The 21,164-nt window shown below is 34.4% G+C and overlaps 1 protein-coding gene across 1 annotated transcript in view; it reads left to right on the top strand.

Annotated features, from left to right (window-relative positions):
• LOC127858931 (teneurin-m-like) overlaps positions 1–21,164 on the top strand; it is a 266,676-nt gene that overhangs the window by 196,603 nt on the left and 48,909 nt on the right. The window contains exons 8-11 of the mRNA XM_052396275.1: positions 152–520; positions 8,626–9,000; positions 16,290–16,467; positions 17,147–17,197. Coding sequence (XP_052252235.1) covers positions 152–520; positions 8,626–9,000; positions 16,290–16,467; positions 17,147–17,197 — 973 coding nt within the window. The remainder of the gene's footprint in view (positions 1–151; positions 521–8,625; positions 9,001–16,289; positions 16,468–17,146; positions 17,198–21,164) is intronic.

The following is a 21,164-nucleotide window of genomic DNA, read 5'->3' as shown; positions in this document are numbered from 1 at the left end:
CTAAGATACAGTTATTACAGATACGGCACTGAACAGTTTCATGCTCCATGCTCAACATTCACCATTCCATCCCTGTAACGTACAAAGTGACCCCTAGTGTTGTATATTGTTCAGTGTTGTACTGTTGTTACGTCTTCTCACCTGCTTCTAGGGATCCCAGCCACCGGCAACGAGTACATGAGTACCCCCGTGACCCCTTTGATGGAGAAACATGCCAACCCTAATGTGTCCAGAAACGGCAAAGGTCGCACACCTTCCACCGCCTCAACTACATCCAAAGGTCGTCTCTATAGTTATGTAAGTGGGTCAGACGGCGACGATGATGAACACGACACTTCATCCTCAAGCAACAGACGACACAAACGTCATTGGAAAAAGGGACCAGGGTCACACAGCACTAATTCCTCGTCTAACGAGATGGACCTGTATCGTATGAGGAATGACCAGGTCTCCAACCTGTCTCTGTCGGAAGACTCGGATGAAGCAGCAACCGCAAGTCCTGCTCGGTACCCACAGACAGGTAATACAGGAACCGGTTTCTGAACCTATGATTATTTATGAGAAGCTTCTGATTATTGTAATGTAATGTACAGGAGCATGGCTTTAAGTACAGTATTCATTTCAATGTTGTTGTTTTTTCTTCAAAAGTACCTGCTGAAATGTTTAAAAAGGGACCCAGTTTCTTGAAGAAAAATCATGTTTTACGACTTTCATGTTGTCATTTTCTCATTTTGATTATAAAGATTATGAATGTTAAGTACATGGCTTTGAGTAAATTATTAATTGCAATTGATGTTCACTTAAAATAACCTGGAAACAGATTAAATTCCGGGAACAATTATCTTCAACACAGGTCATGCTTCAGCGGTTTTAAATTGTAATTTTCTTTTTACATAATGTTTATAATGAACACAATGATGGAGTAGATTTCTAAAGTCTATTTTTATATCCGTGGAATTACTTTTAACAACAGTAGTTACCCTTAACATCCTTCCATTATTATTATAAATTTCTCAATTGGCAAATTGGTTTGTTTATGTAAATTTTATCATTTTCTCCCGCAATTTTTTTTTATATAATATATGTCGAAATTGACCAATACATTGAATAATTCAATTATTCATCATCATAGTCTATTAACTATTAAAGACAATTTTCCTAACATTAATATTATGATGAATTACAGAACATTAATCTTTGTTATGAAAATTTATAACCTAGGACTAGAGTTTATGCAGTTAAACAAATAGCTGCAAGGTACAGCTCTAGTGCATTTATTGCAAAAAGGGGCGTGGTCACCATGCTGTGAAATTGTGTGTTTATTGCACAATATTATAGCTAAAGGTGATTAGTGGGGTAACATTATCAACGTTTTTTTTGCAGCAGGATAGCAGGCTTTGTTTAATACTGCAGGCACCTATTGTGTACCTATTGTTAGTTTGTCACATGTTGTTGATACCTGCTTTTGTAAACTGTGTGCACATCCTAGTGGGTATGCCTTACATGTAGCTTTTTCTGTTGCACTTTTGCATGACTGTTCCTATTGGTGTTGACGGTTTCATTGTTCCATGTTGTTTACGGTTTGTCAGAACTATTTAGGGGTATTTCAAATAGGTGATTGTGCTGTCAGACACTTAATTTAATTGTTGGTATTTTTGTAAATAAAAAAAAAACTGTTATTACAACCATGTAATTGGATGATGCACCTATCATTGCATCTTATTTACTCTCATCTTACAGTGTCATGTTTTGACTGGTCTAGATTGTAATTAGTTGCAGGTTTTATTTGTTTAATTTCCTGGTGGATGATATGTCTTAAGTTACATAAACAACATACTCTGTAGACCAGAGATCTCTAAATGTTCACAACATGCTATGAAGGGGATGAAAGCCTTAATTATCACCTGCCTGCAAAAGATATCAGGGTAGCACATAATTGATTACATCATCCATTGACACCTTGATTGACAGCTGTTTGCAATTCTCACAACACATATTTTTTGCAAGGAGCCAACTACATGTTGTTCCTCAACCGTTGCTATAGATTTTCTGTTGCTGATAGATAACCCAGATAAATCATATTTGTGGTGGATTTTTGGAACTATGCAGGCTTAGTACTAGCAGACTGGAGTATATAGAGTTGATTGTGAACATGCTTCTGAACAAAATGCATAAGAAATCATGTGAAATCCAGTTAAAATTTTGCAATCAGTATTAAAATTATTTCTTAATTAAGATCGAAGATTATGAAAGTTATTTATTGAAAAAAAAAAATTTGTTTTATAAAGCCATTTGTGGATAACTTATACATATGGTAACAAATACAAATAGTAAATCTGGGTTTTGAAAACAACAAAATCATAATATGAAAAAAACAAATGTTACCATCAGAATTGTAAAAATCAAATGTTTTGTCCGGTTACCAGTTTTAGCCCACAGCAGAAGAATCCTTTCTTATAATTGTAAAAAAATCATCGTTAAAAAATATCACATGAAAATGTTACAATTTAAATATGGAATCAAGTCTGTCAAGTTATCAGTTTCAGCCAAAAACCTATAAGCATCCTTTCACAAGATTTTGCTTTAAAAACCACCTAGGACCGAAATTGCCTATTTTTGATTTATATGACAACACTGAAATGACTGGAGCGCTAGTTTGTCTGCTGTTCAATGGTCAATTACACATAATTCCACAAGTTTTGAAATCCATCGGAGCTAAATTGCTCCTTGTTGAGCTGACAAAGGGGACAGTGGGTAACACTGTGTCAACGATTGGGGAACATTGCTGTTCATGTTCTGATGTTGGAAATGGTCATTTTACATAAGTGGATGTAATTGGAATATAAAGGAAAAGATATTAATTTATTGCATATGTTCAGAAAGTCATATGTACTTATTATGTTTGTAAGCGTTTGTAATTTTGAAGGCCAAACACGTGATAACCGTCATGTGAAATGTTCTATAGATTTTGAGCAATACAATTTGATCTAGTAGTCTAAATTGTATTGTGATTATAATTTATGAACATACTCAGATATATTTGTTGCAGCTTTAAGTCATCATTTTTTATTATAATTTAATTTTGAGGTGATCTGCTAGAAAATATTCACTTTTCTTACTCTCTGCATGAGTAAAATCAGTTTAAATAGACATATATGCAGATATTTGCCTCTTTTTGACAAATTCCAGCAGATAAAAGGTATTTACTTTGACAAATGATTGAGAGACATGCAAATGTGTGCTTGATGAATCAACAATCTGTAAAACTGAAACAAGTGAGAAAGCAGGAGTACAGCCTGATTGGCTCTTTAAAAGAACTGGATGTAATCTCATTGGAGATAGTGGATCAAACTGGAAGGGTATCATAACAACAGTCACTCAGATAAAGTGTTCGGGAAGGCCACTGCCATTTCATTTTGTGATGGGATTTTCACAGATTAATGGATCTGCTAGAAAAAATATTGAATGTAAAACTAAGCCTTAAGCCATACCTTAAAAGAAGTGCATGATGAAGATCTATTATAGAATTGATGTTTATTTTATTTAAAAGCAGCAATAATTGCACTGTTGTTGATTGGATGAAAGATTAGAGAGAAGATCTTGCAAATATTTGCAATCTGAGTTACTGATTAGGGATTAGGGAGGTGATATTGTGTTGTGACATGTTTGTGCCAGGGTGTCAATGATTGAGCTGCATTCAGATGCTGGTCATAAAGGGAGCAATAAAGGGCTGCAGCTGCACTTGATTGTTTGACAGCCAGTGAGTGAAGGGCTACATTACTGGGTAGATACTGGGCAACAGATTTTGCTAACTGAAGACTTGAAATTGCTCACATAACTGGATTATTGGAAACAGTTGTGTTTGATGTAATTGAAATTTCTTGCAAGAATTGTTGGCTAACATTTTAATTGTCTTGTATTAACATTATCCTTTTAATAGAGGCATATTTATTGGCATGACAATTGTTACTATGTGAAACTTCTTATTTTGCGACAGATTTCAACAGTGAGAATAAGCATTTTTATTGATCATATAAATTGTTAAAACTTGTGTGTGTGGAAAGACAATGTTTCCATGTGACTGCGTGCATGACGCTATGAAGCGCTCCAGTTACCATGGTGGTAGTGCTTTCTCATTCAGTTCCGGAATTTACTATCAGATTGGCTCGGACCAAGGAGGTATTGGAGTCTTTAAACTTGTCTGTGTTCAAAGACATGGTTTTAAGAACTATTTATTATTTGTTTTTGTTTTTTACTTCAAATTATTATTCACAAACTATTGATTTGAAAACATGTTGTTGTTTTTTTAAAGATTTTTTTAAAGTGTGTGTTAAAACTGTTGATATTGCTTGATTGGTCATTGTTGGTGTGGGTACTACTTAAATGTACCCTGTATGGAAATTATACTAACACGTACCCGGGAATTATACATGCAAAATTGGTCGTTGTCGGCTATTTTTTTCAAATTAATTATGTTCATATTTATATCAATATTATGTAAAATGGCATCTTTATGATCGAAACTCCAACTCAAACAAGCATTTTGAACAATTTTTTTTCTCTAAGGGAATTAATTTTAGTTTCGTATTTCGTAGTGCCTCTTACGACATCGGATTTTAGGCGGGAATACAACTTGGGTACAATCTAAATTTAAGTATACTCAAAAGTACCCATGGTACATGTAAGTGGTACCCGAGTCGACAATGACCAATCGAGTGTTAATATTAGTGTTGTTATTTAATGAATTATGATTTTTTACATTGCTGACTATTTCTTTTATTAGTAATATCATATTGAACTTCATTAATTTCAGTTGATACAAATATTTTATGAAAGGTAGTGCAGTGGCACTGTTGAAGTACATGCCTTTGTTATTTTGGGAAAAACACAAAAATAGTCTTATCTAAATTAGAGCCTTTGGACCCAATTATTTAAGGACTATCAAGTTACTATTCAATGTATTGTTTGCAACAAAGGAAGTCTTCTACCAAACAATACCAGCTGTTGTGCAGCACACATACACAGCAATATACCACGGTATTAATATTAATAAGAACTGGAATCACTTTCACCCATTATGTAGTTAATGGCTGCTGCACTTCCCTCCAACATCATGTTGCATCATAATGCCTACTGTGTTAACTAGACCAATATAAAATTGTCAAAATTGGCATTTTGGCTGCCTCAAGCCATGATGTTATTGGGCCTAACATTCTTAATGAAAGGATGTAAAAGTACTGGTTTTGGTTACCTATGACACCAGTAGCCCAGCAGTGTTCAGATAAGCAATCATATTAGGTAATTATATTGATTTATTCTGGCTCTCTGCTAAAGGGTGCGCAATGTTGGGCCATGAATTGGAAGCAGTACTGCACTATCTGGTATTTTATGTAGTCATCTATTTAAATCATTATTGCATCGTGGTCAGAGGTGTGCAAACATAGATGTAATTGACATTAATCAGGATAGCATGTTTATTTCTTGGACATGTTTCCTGACTAGAACAGTGTCTGGTGATCTCGGACAGTGTTTGGTGGGAGGTCTTGAACAAGAAAAATATTTCTTGGAAACTTCACTTACTGTATTTCTTTAAGAAGTAGCGTTTTGTATGTAGATATACAGGAAAGGTAATGCAATGTCAGTCATTTTTATACAATTATGAGATTTTTCATGAAGCCTGAATAATTAATATCATCAACTTAATGCATTGGGTATTGATCAAAAGTTAAAAACCATATAATTAAACATGAATGTTTCTGAGCAACTGTGCAGGGGCGGTAACGGTATATATAATTTGGTAAAAAAAGAAGTTAATCAGTTTGTCGCTATGCTGTCAATCCCCAAGGTCGCATGTATTACAATTTTATTGCTTGAATACTTTTATAGACTGTGCATGTGTTCTGACTCAGAGAAATCATTTCGAATTCGAGGCCCACTTCAACGCGGAATATTGTCCCCTTCAGAACTCGGAAAGTTCTGTGGACAAAAGCGAGGGTCGTCAGTAACAATTGTTATATGACAATAGAGATTAATGGGTGTGGGGTAGTTTTCGTAATCACAATCTTAAATGAGAAGCATGCAATATTGTGACATTGAAGAGAAAGTGTAATCAATTTGGCAGTTATTCATGTAATTCTGAAGATATTAAAGAATATTTTGGCAAGACGGATATTGTAAACCAACGTAGTAAAGCTTTAATTTTGAGGGCAACAGGGGCTTGATGATATTGTGGTTCTTCAGGTTGTGAACAATTTTTTAAGATTTATATTTTTGTCTTTATTTTATTGACAATTTGTGATTCAATTTGAAGCTGTTATTGTAATTTCTTCAATAAAATTATGAGTAGACCAAAAAATACATGCAAAGAGATAAGATAACACGATGAGTTATCCAAATAATAATTGCACTGTGATGAAATTTTTACTGCTTATTTTTTTGTAATAATTGATATTTTGCTATCATTCCTTTAATATTTTTTAAAATAAATGTCAAACTTAACAAAATTCAACCTTCTAATCAGGTTAAGGTTTCTGATTGTTCCTGCAATGCAGGTCTTTAGGTTAATGTTCATGCTATTTTCAGGTTTTTTATGTAGTCATTAATGTTACTGTTTAATGATATCCTGAATCTTGTTGCAAACATTTATTTCACTGTAATTCTGACAGAATCTTATTACCCCAAAGAAACTAAAGAAAACTGGTTACACTCCATCTTACTTTCTTTTATCTGGTGAATAATCTAGAAACCCAGCTAATTGGCTCCAATTCCTTTATAACATGGTTGTTAGTTTGTTATTTATTTCTTCTGCTGATGTATTTTGTCAACCATTTTTTGGCACTTTTGGAGTTTCTTTGTGATTTCTTGGCACAATGGCTTCCTTAACAGTCTTGTGGAGTGTCTTATCTCAATTGCAAAATATATATTTCACAAAATCTACGCCCACTCTCACAAAGCAGAGGAAATCTGAGTTCTGATATATTGGGCATTGTTATAAAACCATGGAAATATTATATAATCCAGAATGTACCCACAAATTATGTTCATTCTGGATTATTATCCTCTATATAATAATGTAATTTAGATCTAAAACCTCTCCATAAAAATGGATATCAAATATCAGTCCTCCAGCTAGGATTTGAAAAAGGCAGGGGGGGGGGGCTTTTTTTTTTTGTCAAAAGGGCACTTTGGACGAGTATTTTGTCAAAAGGGCACTTTAGAGTGCGTGGGCGTTTTTGGAGTGCATCCTTTGCATGTTAATTTATGTTATAAATAATGGTTAAAATATATTATTCCCATTATTTTTAAACAATTCAAATATAATGTCTACAATGAGGAATAAATTAATTACGATGTATTGTTATAAGAGATTTATTAATCATCACATGTAAAAAAAAAAATATTTTTTTTTAAGGGCAGGGGGGGGGGGGGGGCCCTGTGAAGGGCAGGGCGGAGGCTTGGGAGGGCAGGGCGGGGCGCCCTTCAATTTAGGCCTAGCTGGAGCACTGAATATCAACAAGTCGCTTACTTTCTGAGAAGAGGCCATATTTAAGAGAAACTAGAATGCTTTTGGAAATAATCTAAGTCCATAAGGGTAATCCATTATGCATGATTAGTCGGACAAAGACCTGTAAAAGTTGTTCTGTTGAAGTGTTTTCTTTCCCTGCACATATTTCATTCCGTATGAACATTGCCAGGGACAGTTTTCCGCAACAATCCTGTTAAAACTTACATAATGTCACTGAATGTGATTTTGATGTTTATTGCCCAAAATCTGTCAAAGCATAGGCAACTGTGACAGAAGATCGAGCTCTAGTGAAATATAAGCGACAGTCATGTGGAAAAGTATTTATATGTTCCTAGAATATTGCAGAAACCATCTAGTTGCCAAAGAAAGATTATCTTAACACCATTCGTCATGGTTTTATATTCTTTTTTTTTTCAAATAAAATTTCACATAGCCCCAATATTGGTCTCTATTTCTGTCATTATGTCATGTTATATACATGTTTACTCAACAATATGTGCGAAATGCATTTTCAATGGATAACAAATGCATTTTAAAGACGTATCTCAGATTTGCAGTGTTGGGCATTTGAGAGGTTTTCTGTGTAAAGAGGTGTTTTTCATGTTTACAGTCAGTAACATCTAGAATCATTGAGCTTAATTTTGTTAGCTTTAACTAATATTGAATTGTTAATGGAAGAATATGACTTAATTTAAAGAACGCAATGTTATCATTAGGTAACAATCAAAATAAAATATGGTATTTTCTGATTTTCATCTAATAGTGTTGTATGATTACCAGGAAACTTTCATAGAATTTTTTAATTGTTGCCACTGCGAGAATATTGTGTTCACATCACTGTGCGTTTTCTGTCAGACAAGATGGTTTATGTGTCTCCAGATATCAGACCATTACTTTTTGAAGGAAGTTTCTTTGCTTGTTAAGAAAGCAATAAATGTGTGCTGCGTTTTATTTCATATGAAAAATATTTGTTAACAAAAATATGTTTCCAAAATTAGACAAACATGCTTGATATACATATGAGATAGGTGGCTTGCTTTTGTTTCCAAAGCAATGATATCTTTCCATGATCAGCCTATATGAATGTGTTTTCATTTCAGGTTCGATGCCCAACCCTCCCCCCTCAGCGCCACCACCCCCACCCCCACCCATAGAGGACATTCCACAGCGCGGCACGCCCACACACCAATCAAAACCCACCCCGCAACAACAACAACAATTGTGCAGACAGCACCAGGCTATGTTGCAACGACATCACCAGTTTGGGCCAAAGATGCGGGGAAATTTTTCAGACGTTGAACAATTGCGTCGACAACATATGCACGAACATGATAACATTCGTGGGCAACATTCTGAAACGTGTTTTTCATGTAGTCATGGTGCAAATCATTATTCTGAAGGGGACACAAGTGAATATGAACGCCATATATTTGTGCAAACTCCCAATGGAAATATTTTAATTCCTGAATCACGAGGTAAGTGGTTTAAAAAATTTGCTTTCATGCTTTGTCATCATTCTGCTTTGTCAACATGTTTGATTTGTTCTCATTTTTTATCGAGGTTCTAGTTTCAATCAATTTTTATGTCATTCTTAATCTCTAAAATCTGGTTCTGTAAACTTACGGTTGCAGTTTTGTCCAAGAATTGTATGATAAATATCAAGATCAAATACTGCAAATTATTTCAAATTCAAATAAAATTATATCTTCAAATATCCTACAAAAGTGGCCTGAAAAATTTGCATAAAAGGCAATACATTTACAAAACTTCAAGAAAACATTGATTAAGGACATTTTGCTTCCATAGTTACATTTATTTGTCAATTTTTCTACAAAATCATTCTTCATTTGCAACAATTACGCCCCTAACTGAGCCACAATTCTTGCCAGAAAAACGAATAAAATCATTTGTGAAAATTTAAAGAGAGAACTAAGCCACCGGCAATTGGAATTACAACATATTTAAAATTAGAGGTTTGATCTGGGAAGTAATTTCCGTTATTTCCGATAAAAAGGGAAACATGAATAAATTCGGATTCATTTAACAAAAGCTTAATCAAGAACATTCAAATTTGAAAAGTTCGTTAACTTTTATTTTAATTGGTATTACATTAAAATATGTATGGTTAAAATGATTATTGTTGATTTGCTGACGTAGTTTTCCATTTTATATTCAAATTGGATTTCAAAGACAATGTATATTTTGCATTGATTGTTTATCATTTCATTCACCGTTAAAGCACAGGAAGAAAGAGAAGATGGCTTAGCCATTTACAGCTTGGGACTAAAGTTTTTTCAAAAACACAATTGCTGGCCTTCACATAATGGTTTTGTCCTTCCATATATTCTAGCAGTAAAGCAATAAACCCATAACTCACAGTCAATTGCCTGTATTATTATATCTGGCAGGAAATTAATTTCATCAATCATATTCTGCTGAGGGGGTGGGGCCGGCAGAAGTAATAAGGCATATATAATGGGTGGGGTATGTGATTAATAGGTACAGGTGTCTGTATTGAATATATTGACTGTAAAAGATAAAGGTGAGCCGTGGTCTGGGAAAACTGGGCTCAATGCATGTGCCTTAACCCTTTCCCACTTGGATACAAGGTGAAAATGGCTATGTGCAAACAGCATAAAACCAGAACAGCCTGCGAGTAACTCGCAGTCTGTTCAGGTTTTATGCTGTTTGCTGCTCATCAGTATCTAAGGGTTGGAAATGAAGCCTTTAAAACTTGAATCTAGTAAGAAATGTCATTAATTCGATGTAACTTTCTATGGGACTACAAATGCGTCAAAATAGGTATCTAAGTGGGAAAGGGTTAAGTGTCATCCCAGGTTAGCCAGCGCAGTCTGCATAGGCTTATCACCCTTGTCAAAAAATAACCCACTTTCATACCAAAACACACTTAAACCAACATAAAACTGTGTTTTTTCTGAGTTTTTCTTATGGGAAGTTGGTTTTTGCTAATAAAAGTGAGTTTTATGTGCGCTAAACTGTGCTTAACTGAGTTTAAAGTTGGTTATTTTAAGAAGATGTGTGTTTAAGCGAGTTTTTTTCTGTAAGAAGTCGGTTTTTTGTGTGTCAAAAGTAAGCCTTTTTATTTATGAGTTGGTTTATGTGTGTTTAAGTGTGTCTTTTTGTTTTATAAGCGAGTCTTTTACAACAGAAGTTGGTCTTTTTTTAAACAGAAGTGGGTTTAAGTGAGTTTAAATTGGTCTTTTTGTAAATAAATTGAGAGCTGCAACGAGGCTTAAAGACTCACTTTAACACACTTTTCAACAAGTTGGTCTTAAGTTTATTAATATAACTCATCAATGAAACAATAATTCTTCAACTGGGTCTTTGTTTGATGTTTATAGCCATAAATAAAACAAGTCAATTGTAAAGGGGCTTTTTTACAGCTTGTTTGCCATTGTCCCTATTGTACATTTGTGTGCTCCCCATAATTTTTAGGGAATATTGGATGAAAATGGCTCTTTCAGAACATCACAGGTTCACAAATGGACAACAAGTATCACTGACAAAAACTATAACAATGGTCAAGCTTAGTTTTATACATGAAAATGAAAGAGTTTGTGTTTCACTTTGATTTTTTTCTTTATGATTGTTTTTATTATAAACAATATCTTATGATTGTTTTATGTCTTTATTTTTATTTTTTTTAAACAATCTTATATGATTGTTTATATTTGTTTAAAACAGTATTTACTTGTTAAATCTGCATATTTAAATAATTATGGTATTGGAAACATTATTTTGGAAAGAATCTATTTATTTTTGTACATAAGTTATGCAAGATTTTGATATTTTTACATGATACCATCATATCCATTTTCTTAATTTGCAATAAAATAATAAAATGCCAAACATGACCTGTGTTACATAAACTGTCAACAACAAGACAATACCTAAATACACCCTTATTTCACACCACTAACAATAAACAGATAACAATCTGTCAGGCATTCAGAGCTAAACAGGGTACTGATTATCTAGGGGTAGATAAGGCTACTGATGGGGTTTGCCTAGAGATAAGGCTGTGTGGAATGAGATATAAGGCTTTTGATTGGCTATTGCACAGGAAGTTATCTTTGAAAACAACAACTTTTGAAAAACAAGCTGGTGTCAGCCATTGAATAGTGAGCTAAATTTAATTCAGCAACATTAATATAAAGAAGTGAAAGACTTATAATGGAAGTGTAAAATGTCTTGAAATTCTGTCAGCATGAAGTATTGTGTGATGAAAACAATGTGTTTTTTACTGCAATGTGGAAAACAACAATAAGTTGGTTGGAAAAGAAGGTTAAACTGTCTGTTGTTTTTTTTTGGAATACTGAAGAACAGTTTGAACAGGTTTGTATTGTCATTTCTTCATCCCTTTTTTTATTTAGTTTATTGAATTAATTATGATCATTATCATATTTATGTATTGTCACTGGGAAATGTAAATGGATAAGTTATTGTATTGTAATTAAAGGAAAAACAACACAATTTGAAGCAAAAATAGATAAACTTACACATGAAAAAGTGTAAATGTTGTGTACAGTGAATAAATATGGTTGTGTTTCTTGGTTATTGTCATCTTAAATTTTATTTATAGCTATTTCTGGTTATTACTGAACGGATTTCTTTCCCTCATACTTAATTAGAATTTATATATTTTAATTTTTAAGGTTAAACTCTTGCCACAAGGCAAAATTGACATTGATGGGAAGATCCTTTGGAAAGAATGTGCATCATCGCCTGCCTGATGTATGGACTTTTATACCTAGTTTTTACCCTGCACGAGCTGGCAAACTTGAGGGGAACAAGAGTGGGAAAACCTCGCCCTGTCCTTGACCAAGAAAGCTCGATTTGTTGAGAGGTAAACTATACAGGTTATTGCATTTACAATGCCACCAGACCACACAGCCAAATGAGACCACGCATCTTGGTACATTTTCAAACTTCATTTTCTACCAAACGCAATTTCTTTTAATAATTGATGAAAAGTGCTAAGTCACATGTGATCACGGGATTAAAATTTCAAAAATAAACAAAAACAACAAGCAAATAACTTAAATTTATTATTATTAAAGCAACAAGATTACCATAACAGCAATATTTCATAGTTAAGTGGAACGAAAACATAACCAATCAACATGTTTGAAGAATGCCTTGCCCTTTTGACAGTGATATGGTATTAATCCTTTGCAGATCAACTGGCGTAAGAGATGCTCAAGAGGAGAAGGACACAAGCAGCATCAATGGTACATGTCACTCCAGCACCTGCTTTCCAGGTCTCTACCAGCTGCTTTCCAGGTCCCTCCACCCACCAAGATCAGGTCTAGGTCCCTGCACTGGCTGCTGTCCAGGTCCCCTAGCGGTCAAGGTCTCTCCAGTGGCTGCTGTGCAGGTCCCAACACCGTATGCCGTCAAGGTCCCTCCATACACTGAAATCCAGGTTCCTCATTCCACTGCGGTTCAAGTACCTCCAACAGCTGAGATCCAGGTCTTTGCAACAGCTGCGGTCTAAATACTCCACCCGCAGTGGTCCACTACAGTCAACCTTTTTCTTTAAAATCTTCCATAAATATCTATTATTGTAAAATGTATTGTAAAAATAATCTGTTTGTATTAATTTGCGGTGTACTATTTTTGTCATATAAATATAATTTTCGTACACATTGTGTTTTTTTCCCTTTTAACCACATGGGGCTTATAATGAACTGTTGTAATTGCATTACAAAAAACATTTTTTCTAGAACATATCAGTGCAAAATTATTTTTTTCACACTGCAAACTCCCACAAAAGGCTCACAAAAACATACTTTCTTAAAAAAAAAACTCACTAAACACTAAAACACTGTTAAAACCCACAAAAATCAACTTACTCAAACCCACAAATTGCTTTTGTTTTTACAGATAAAATACTGTTAATAACTAGGTTTAAAGCGAGTTAAAAGCATGTTTTCACTGTGAAAAAAACAAAGAAAGACGTGCTTTCAGCTCACTTTTTGCTCACTTAAAAACCGTGTTTAGCCTGCTTATAGCTCACATAAAAAACACACTTTTTACCCACTTAAAACCAACTCCACAGACAGAAGTTGGTCTAAGCATGTTTAAAAAACCTCAAAAAACCAACTTGTAGAAAATCATACTCACTTTAAACCCACTTAAGATGGTTAAAAAACCCACTATGTTGGTTTAAAGCGAGTTAAACCAAGATTTAACTCAGAAAAAACCAAGTCGGTAAGCTAAAAAACCCAGTCGGTAAGCTAAAAGCGTGTCTGAAAAACCCGCTTTTAGCACAGTGCAAATACCGCACAGTTAAACACAGCTGCCTGAAGAAAACTCACTTTAAACCCACAAATGACGGTTAAAAAACCCACTATGTTGGCTTTAAGCGAGTTAAACCAAGATTCAACTCAGATAAAACCAAGTCGGTAAACAAAAAGTGTGTTTAAAAGACTCGCTTTTAGCTTGGTGCCAATACCGCAGGGTTAAACCCAGTTTAAAACTGGGTTATAACCGGATTTTGCTCACTTTTTTGACAAGGGTAAGGTCATCACTTTCTGCATAGACTGGATTTTCATTTAGGAAAGACATTCATGAAAAGATGATTTATTTAAAAATAAAAACAGAAAGTTGTATCCATTATAAGCCTGTGCAGACTGCAAAGATTTTAAACCCTGAAACTATTTTTATTTATCATTAGTATCATGAATTATTAATGTAAAGTGAATTTCAACCCAGAATGTCAAATAATGAAAGATAACCATTCATTGTCCGTCATATTTTTTTGAGCTGATTAATTTTATAGAGTGTATTAATAACAATTGATATTCAGAAAAGATTTTATGATAAATGTAATGTTTTCAAACTGACCCTATTAATTTGATTTATTGTCACATTGCAACACAATTTTAATCAGATATGGATGATAGTGACAGCACTGGAATTGAAAATGGAACTGTTGGCCATATTTTCAGATGATTACTAGTTATCAGTAATGAATATAATGTTTTCCTTTCACATAATGGTCTGCATAAAATGTGTGGAAAACAATCTGTAATTTCCATCAGTTATTCCAAAGCAATTTAGCAAAAAGTGATATAGTTGATACATTAGACAAGAAGGTACATTAGCACTTACTCCCCTTAGAATTAAATGTGCGCTTGGAGAAAGGATAAATGTATTTTAAACGACTGCAGATGCTTTGTTTGGGTTGATAATGTTGCTTGCAATATCAGATTATTAAAAATTATATTTCCCTTAAGAATTCTGGTGACTTTTTGACTTTCAGGAAGACATCATTGAAAAATCTTGATCAAAGGGAGAGAAATCTCACAAAATTGATAAAATAGTTTTAACACAATTGTCTTTCTTTGATTGTTTTTTTTTTCTTTTTTATTCATTCCCTTTTGTTGTACATATAAGCCCACTTTAGAAGTTAACAGGACACAAATTGCTGATTGACAGGCATGTAAGCTTAACTGCAGTGAGATCTAAACAATCCTTCATGCTGCAATGTTAGTTTTCAATAAGAAGGGCTCAAACGCGCCAACATGATTTTATGTTTGAGCCAGCAGGTCCAAATTAATAATCCATATGAATTTTGGCTTGGTTCGGGTCAGGATTGAAAGAAGTTAACCCATTTATGCCTAGTGTCCTGAAAAAAGGACTTTGCAAACAGAGAAGACCCAGATGAGACGCCGCATGATGTGGCGTCTCATCTGGGTCTACGCTGTTTGCTTAAAGGAATTTCAGTAAGTAATATTCTAAATATAGAAATAAATATACTAGACATCCCTAATTTTGGAAATAAATTGATCCAATTTAGAAGGATGGGAGAGTTCACTAGGCATAAATGGGTTAATGCAAAGAAATTACATTTAATATTGTCTTTTTCTTTAGCGCCTTACATATTGTCCTCTTTCACTTTGGAAAGCCAGTAAATAAAGACTGTTCATCTAAAACAAGAACTAGTGTAATTTATCAATTAATGATAAATATACTGATTTCTTTTTGGGAACCTATTTGTAAGCTCATTTGAGATCAATATGCTCTTGGTGAGCTCATGTGATCACCTTTTTTTCTGTCATTTGTATCCATGGTGTTATGTTCATGGTCCATATTTACCTTGTGAATACTCTGAAGACCACAATTATTTCTCAATTGTCATATTCTAATGATATCGTTGCTAAGTTCAAAATGGTTCAATTAGTGTGAAAAAAAGTTGGGTCACTAGGTCAAAAATAAAGAGTTTGTTAACACTATATTAATATTATTTTGTTGTTTTCCCAATCATCATGAAACTTGCTCATAATATTTGTCCCAATAATATCTCGACAGAGTTTGAAAGTGGTCCTGATCTGTTGGAAAAAAAGGCTGCTAGTCCGCAGGGCAGTTTTTAAAATATGACAATAGAGTATAGTGAAACCCTGTAAACTCTTTGGAAGTCACAATGGGTATCTATTAATCAGAATAAAACTTGCTGAGATTTTTTGTTCTAATAATAATTTGTTGTAATGCTATTTATGCTGAGTTTAGGTGTTGTTTAGTCTGTTGATAAAGAGCTACTGGGGTGGGGTGGCAGTTTATTGTGAAACATTACTACCTCAGAACAGTTATGTTCATTTAAGACATAGGTGAGCGCACTAGGCACTCATGTTGTTTCATAGGCCAACTTTTCAGTGAATGATTCTGTGTCACTAACATCAATAATAATTTGCCATATTATTACAACAACATTGATACTAACCATTGTTGTTCTTCACAGTTTTGGGGCCAGATGGGGTGCCAAGGCACTTTCCAGTCAATGTTCCACGGTCAGGGTCCATACCCCTGATGCGTGCATGTGACCCTGCTGGTGGCGTGGTGCGGCCCCTAGAGCCTGCCACCATGCCGAGACATTTCGCGATTGAGAACCCGCCTGTGACCTTCACCCTGAATGATCGGTGAGTTGTAGGCATGCGGGTGTTGATGCTGATGATTTGTGTAATGGCCTGTTCGTTTGCACTCAAGAATGATGCCGTTTTCTTTTCACATCTTGCAAACAATTTCTGTGCTAACTTTGTAACTTAAAAAGTATTTTAAACTTTTGCACACTACATTTGTATCAAAGATCACATGGACAACAAAAGCGAATGATATACCCATACAACTTTTGCCACAGTGTTTTCTTGAGCACTTAGCATGAGATGGTTATGTGTATGCAATTTTTTTTTAAAAAACCATAGAAACTAGTTTCAGCTCAAACATTTATCATTAAAGGGAGGCGACTATTAGTGCTTATATTCAGTATTGGAAATTGTAGTAATCTCCCTTTTCTACATCATATTTTATTTCTCCTACTCAAAATATGAAAAAATCAGTCAAATAATATGTACTTTTAATTAAACAATATCAATGAGCTAATTTAGGTCATGACTGTTTTCCTGTTTAATGTTGTGCATGTTATTGACAGGAATTTTGAAAAGAAGCTGATGTTAATTTATATAAAATAAGTTGCACACCAATCTTATAATGACTGAGTTGATTCATCATTGAACTGAAAATAGTGCACCAGTCTTGTTCCCATAGCAACCATAGTCTCAGACCTTTGACCTTGTGTTGTTTTGTCTTCCGCATGTGCAGAGTGCCAAACTGTAGCAACCAGAATCACGAGTACCAGGAGGCGTGGGATACGTAAGTCATTTCAACATCAGTTTACCAACATTTTGACCTTGACACCATTTTATATTTACCTTGACACCATTTTTATGTGACCAAGACACCACTTTAGAGTTCATAAAAACTCTTATGGATTATTGTCAGCTGTTTTAGTATTTGATTTAATGAGAATTATGGTTTTCTAAACTGTGTTGCTAAGCAGTTTATTTGTAGTGTTTCTTTTAAAGCAACTCTATTCAGACTATTCTCTTAAGTTGTCAGAGATTACTGTCCATTACAAAACTTTTCTTAATTTGCCAAAAAAATTTCAACTTAACTCAAATTTTATTATAGCCTTGTCTGCAAAATTTACAAGTTTAGCTACTTATTCATGAACAATTTTTACCAACTATGGAAGAAACTTTTGCTTAAAGAATGAGTAATTTCTCTGTGATTAGAGACTTGATTTTACCCCGCAGCACATGTTTACTTTGTTGGTTACCAATAATTGATTGTGTCTTACACAGGGCCCCCTTCCAGTTCTAATATGGCCACAGTAAATTAGGTCCATTGGTGGAGTAATTCCTAATTGTTTGCATTGTTGTTCTAGCATTATCCAGCTGTTTTTACCAATAAAGGACTGGCATTGAAATTGCTGAATTGCATTTTTAGCTCATCTATTTTTTGAAAAAAAATTATGAGCTATTGTCATCACCTTGGCGTCGGCGTTGGCGTTGGCGTTGGCGTCGGCGTCCGGTTAAGTTTTGCGTTTAGGTCCACTTTTCTCAGAAAGTATTAATGCTATTGCATTCAAACTTGGTACACTTACTTACTATCATGAGGGGACTGGGCAGGCAAAGTTAGATAACTCTGGCGTGCATTTTGACAGAATTATGTGCCCTTTTTATACTTAAAAAATTGAAAATTTTGGTTAAGTTTTGCGTTTAGTTCCACTTTTCTCAGTAAGTATCAATGCTATTGCATTCAAACTTGGTACACTTACTTACTATCATGAGGGGACTGGGCAGGCAAATTTTGACAGAATTATGTGCCCTTTTTATACTTAGAAAATTGAAAATTTGATTAAGTTTTGTGTTTAGGTCCACTTTATTCCTACAGTATCAAAGCTATTGCTTTCATACTTGCAAGATTTATGAACTATCATAAGGGGACCGTGCAGGCAAAGTTATGTAACTCTGACTGGCATTTGAACGGAATTATGGGCCCTTTATACTTAGAAAATTGAAAATTTGGTTAAGATTTATGTTTTGGTCCACTTTACCCCTAAAGTATCATAGATATTGCTTTCATACTTGGAACACTCACAAACTATCATAAGGGTACAGTAAAAGGACAAGTTGCATAACTCTGGTTGTCATTGTTACGGAATTATGGCCCTTTTTTGACTTAGTAACTTTTAATATATGGTTAAATTTTGTGTTTCGATCCACTTTACTTCTTAAGTATCAAGGCTATTGCTTTCAAACTTCAAATACTTACATGCTATCATGAGGTTACTGTACCTGGCAACTTTAATTTTACTTTGACCTTTGAATGACCTTGACTCTCAAGGTCAAATTATTAAATTTTGCTAAAATTGCCATAACTTCTTTATTTATGATTAGATTTGATTGATACTTTGATGAAACTACTCTTACCTGACATACCACAATAGACTCCACCCAAACCATCCCCTCCCCTCCCCCCCCTCCCCCCTCCCCCCCCTCCCCCCCCCTATTTTTTATTTTTTTTTTTTTTTTTTAAGATCATCTCACAAATGACCACCACACCCTCACACTATACCCCCACCCCCCCCCACCCCACCCCCCCCCATTTTTTTTTTTTTTTTTTTTTTTTTTAAGATCATCTCACAAATTACCACCACACCCTCACACTATACCCCCCCCCCCCCATTTTTTTTAAAAAAATGGTTATGTTTGAAATACCGTCCAACCATCGCACCCAAACCCCCCCCCCCCCCCCCATCGCCCCCCCAACCCCCCCCCCCTGATTTATTTTATTTTATTTTTTTTTTCGCTTTTTTGGAAGATAATGTAATAAATGTCCACAACCCCACACTATACACCCCTCTTCACTCCACTCCTCCCTCCTTTGTGATTGAAAATGAGAGTCCCTTCACCTTTAAAAAGAAAATAGATGAGCGGTCTGCACCCGCAAGGCGGTGCTCTTGTTGTAAATTGTCTGAACTTTTACTCTGAAGTGTGTTTATTGAACAGACTACTTATTAGTGTATTGATGAGAATCTTTATTGGTAATTGTTAAATTCAAAGGGTCACTTAATTTCTCCTGTGCCAGTACATCAAAATCTTTTCTTAGTGTTGATTTTGGGCCGCCCCTTTGCAGAATTCAGGGATAAAATAATATAATGCAGCAACGTGTTTCCTTTTACTGAGCACTATATGTTAAAACATTTACTATGTATACATATAAAAAATCATTTGGCAGAAAATTAGGGAATGAACATAACACGATTAAACAAGTTTATTAAACAATACATCCAGAAGGCCAATAGCCCAAGAGGACCTAGTAAGCATTCAGTGTTTACAAAGTAAATAGTTTATGATTAAACAAAGTAATAATACATTTCACTGCAACAATGCATACATGTATTATTTAATACTAAGTTAGTATATTTTCAACTCTCAATAGTGTATATGTAATTATATATTTGTAATTGCTTCAAATTTTAACGGAGTTTATTAATATCAACCATATATCAAATATATTATAATGTACATATGTTAGGTATACATGTGATATAATGTAGTAATACTTTGTACTAACCTCAAGTAACAACTTTCTTTTCATGAGGCACATGCATATAATATTAAGTGATTTAAACAAATTGGTTAGTTTTCTTGTTGGTTTAAATATTTTTGCTATGCTACTATGCGCGCACTGTTTGTGACTACCAGGTTGTGATTACAAGACACAAGACAACCGCCATATTACAACAACCAAGTGCTGAAAGTACTATTTATCTATTTTCATGAGTTTAAGGTTATTATACCCCCACAAACGAAGTAATAGGAGTGAGCTTGTCTGTCGGTCGGTCTGTCTGTCTGTCGGTCCGTATTAAGTGTCCGCTCTTTTATTCAAGTTGTTTTCATCTAATCTTCACCAAACATGGTCTGATGTTGTATCTAAAAGCTGTCTAGGTCAAGTACGAATATGGGTCATGCCGGGTCAAAAACTAGGTCACGGGGTCACTAAGTGCGTTTTAAACATTAAGCATGGTGTCCGCTGTTTTATGTGAAGACAACATGCAAAATATTCTTTGTCAATGCGGCATGTGGGGATATTTGTCACGTTACAAAGCTCTAGTTTTTAATATAAATTATTCTTAATTAATCCTGGGCCAATCACCTTGTCAGCCCAAAATAAGAACTGTTTTCTGTATAAAAAAATCTCAATGATTATTAATATTCTATCTTGCCCACATTTTATAAACAAAGGAACTTTGCCTCAAGCATGAATGGCAGTGAGTTTTTCTCCAAAATCTTTTAAAATGTCTATTTTTATATGGAATATCCTGATGTAATTTTAATAATTTACCATTTCCATAACCAACGGTTCTAAATGACAAATGTGCAGCATTTTGGCTCCTAAACAAGACTAATGCCTTTTATAGTATTCAACTTCCTCAGCTGTTTTGATCAGATTTGTCCAATTACAGGTCATATTCTAACAGGGAGCATGTTTTAAGATAATTGTAGGTTCTTTAAAAGCAGTGATTGGTGTCGTGCATTATTGGAAGGTCCCGTTTACGGCGCCACTCAATTCAACTCTTTCTCTGAGTTGCCTGGAGAAATTACAAAACAGGTCATTTCCTAGAAAAACACAATGTAATGGTATCAAATTTCATAAAATTGAGCGTGCATATCTCTTTGGAGTTGTTAATATGCAGCCATATATTGTTCTTGTCACAAAATGTGCACATTGAAAACCTCGCAGTCGCCTTTTTTTCCACCATCTTGAATTA

This window comes from Dreissena polymorpha, chromosome 14, assembly GCF_020536995.1.
Source record: "Dreissena polymorpha isolate Duluth1 chromosome 14, UMN_Dpol_1.0, whole genome shotgun sequence".
NCBI classification, from domain to species: Eukaryota; Metazoa; Mollusca; class Bivalvia; order Myida; family Dreissenidae; genus Dreissena; species Dreissena polymorpha.
This window is presented reverse-complemented; position numbering and strand designations above follow the sequence as displayed.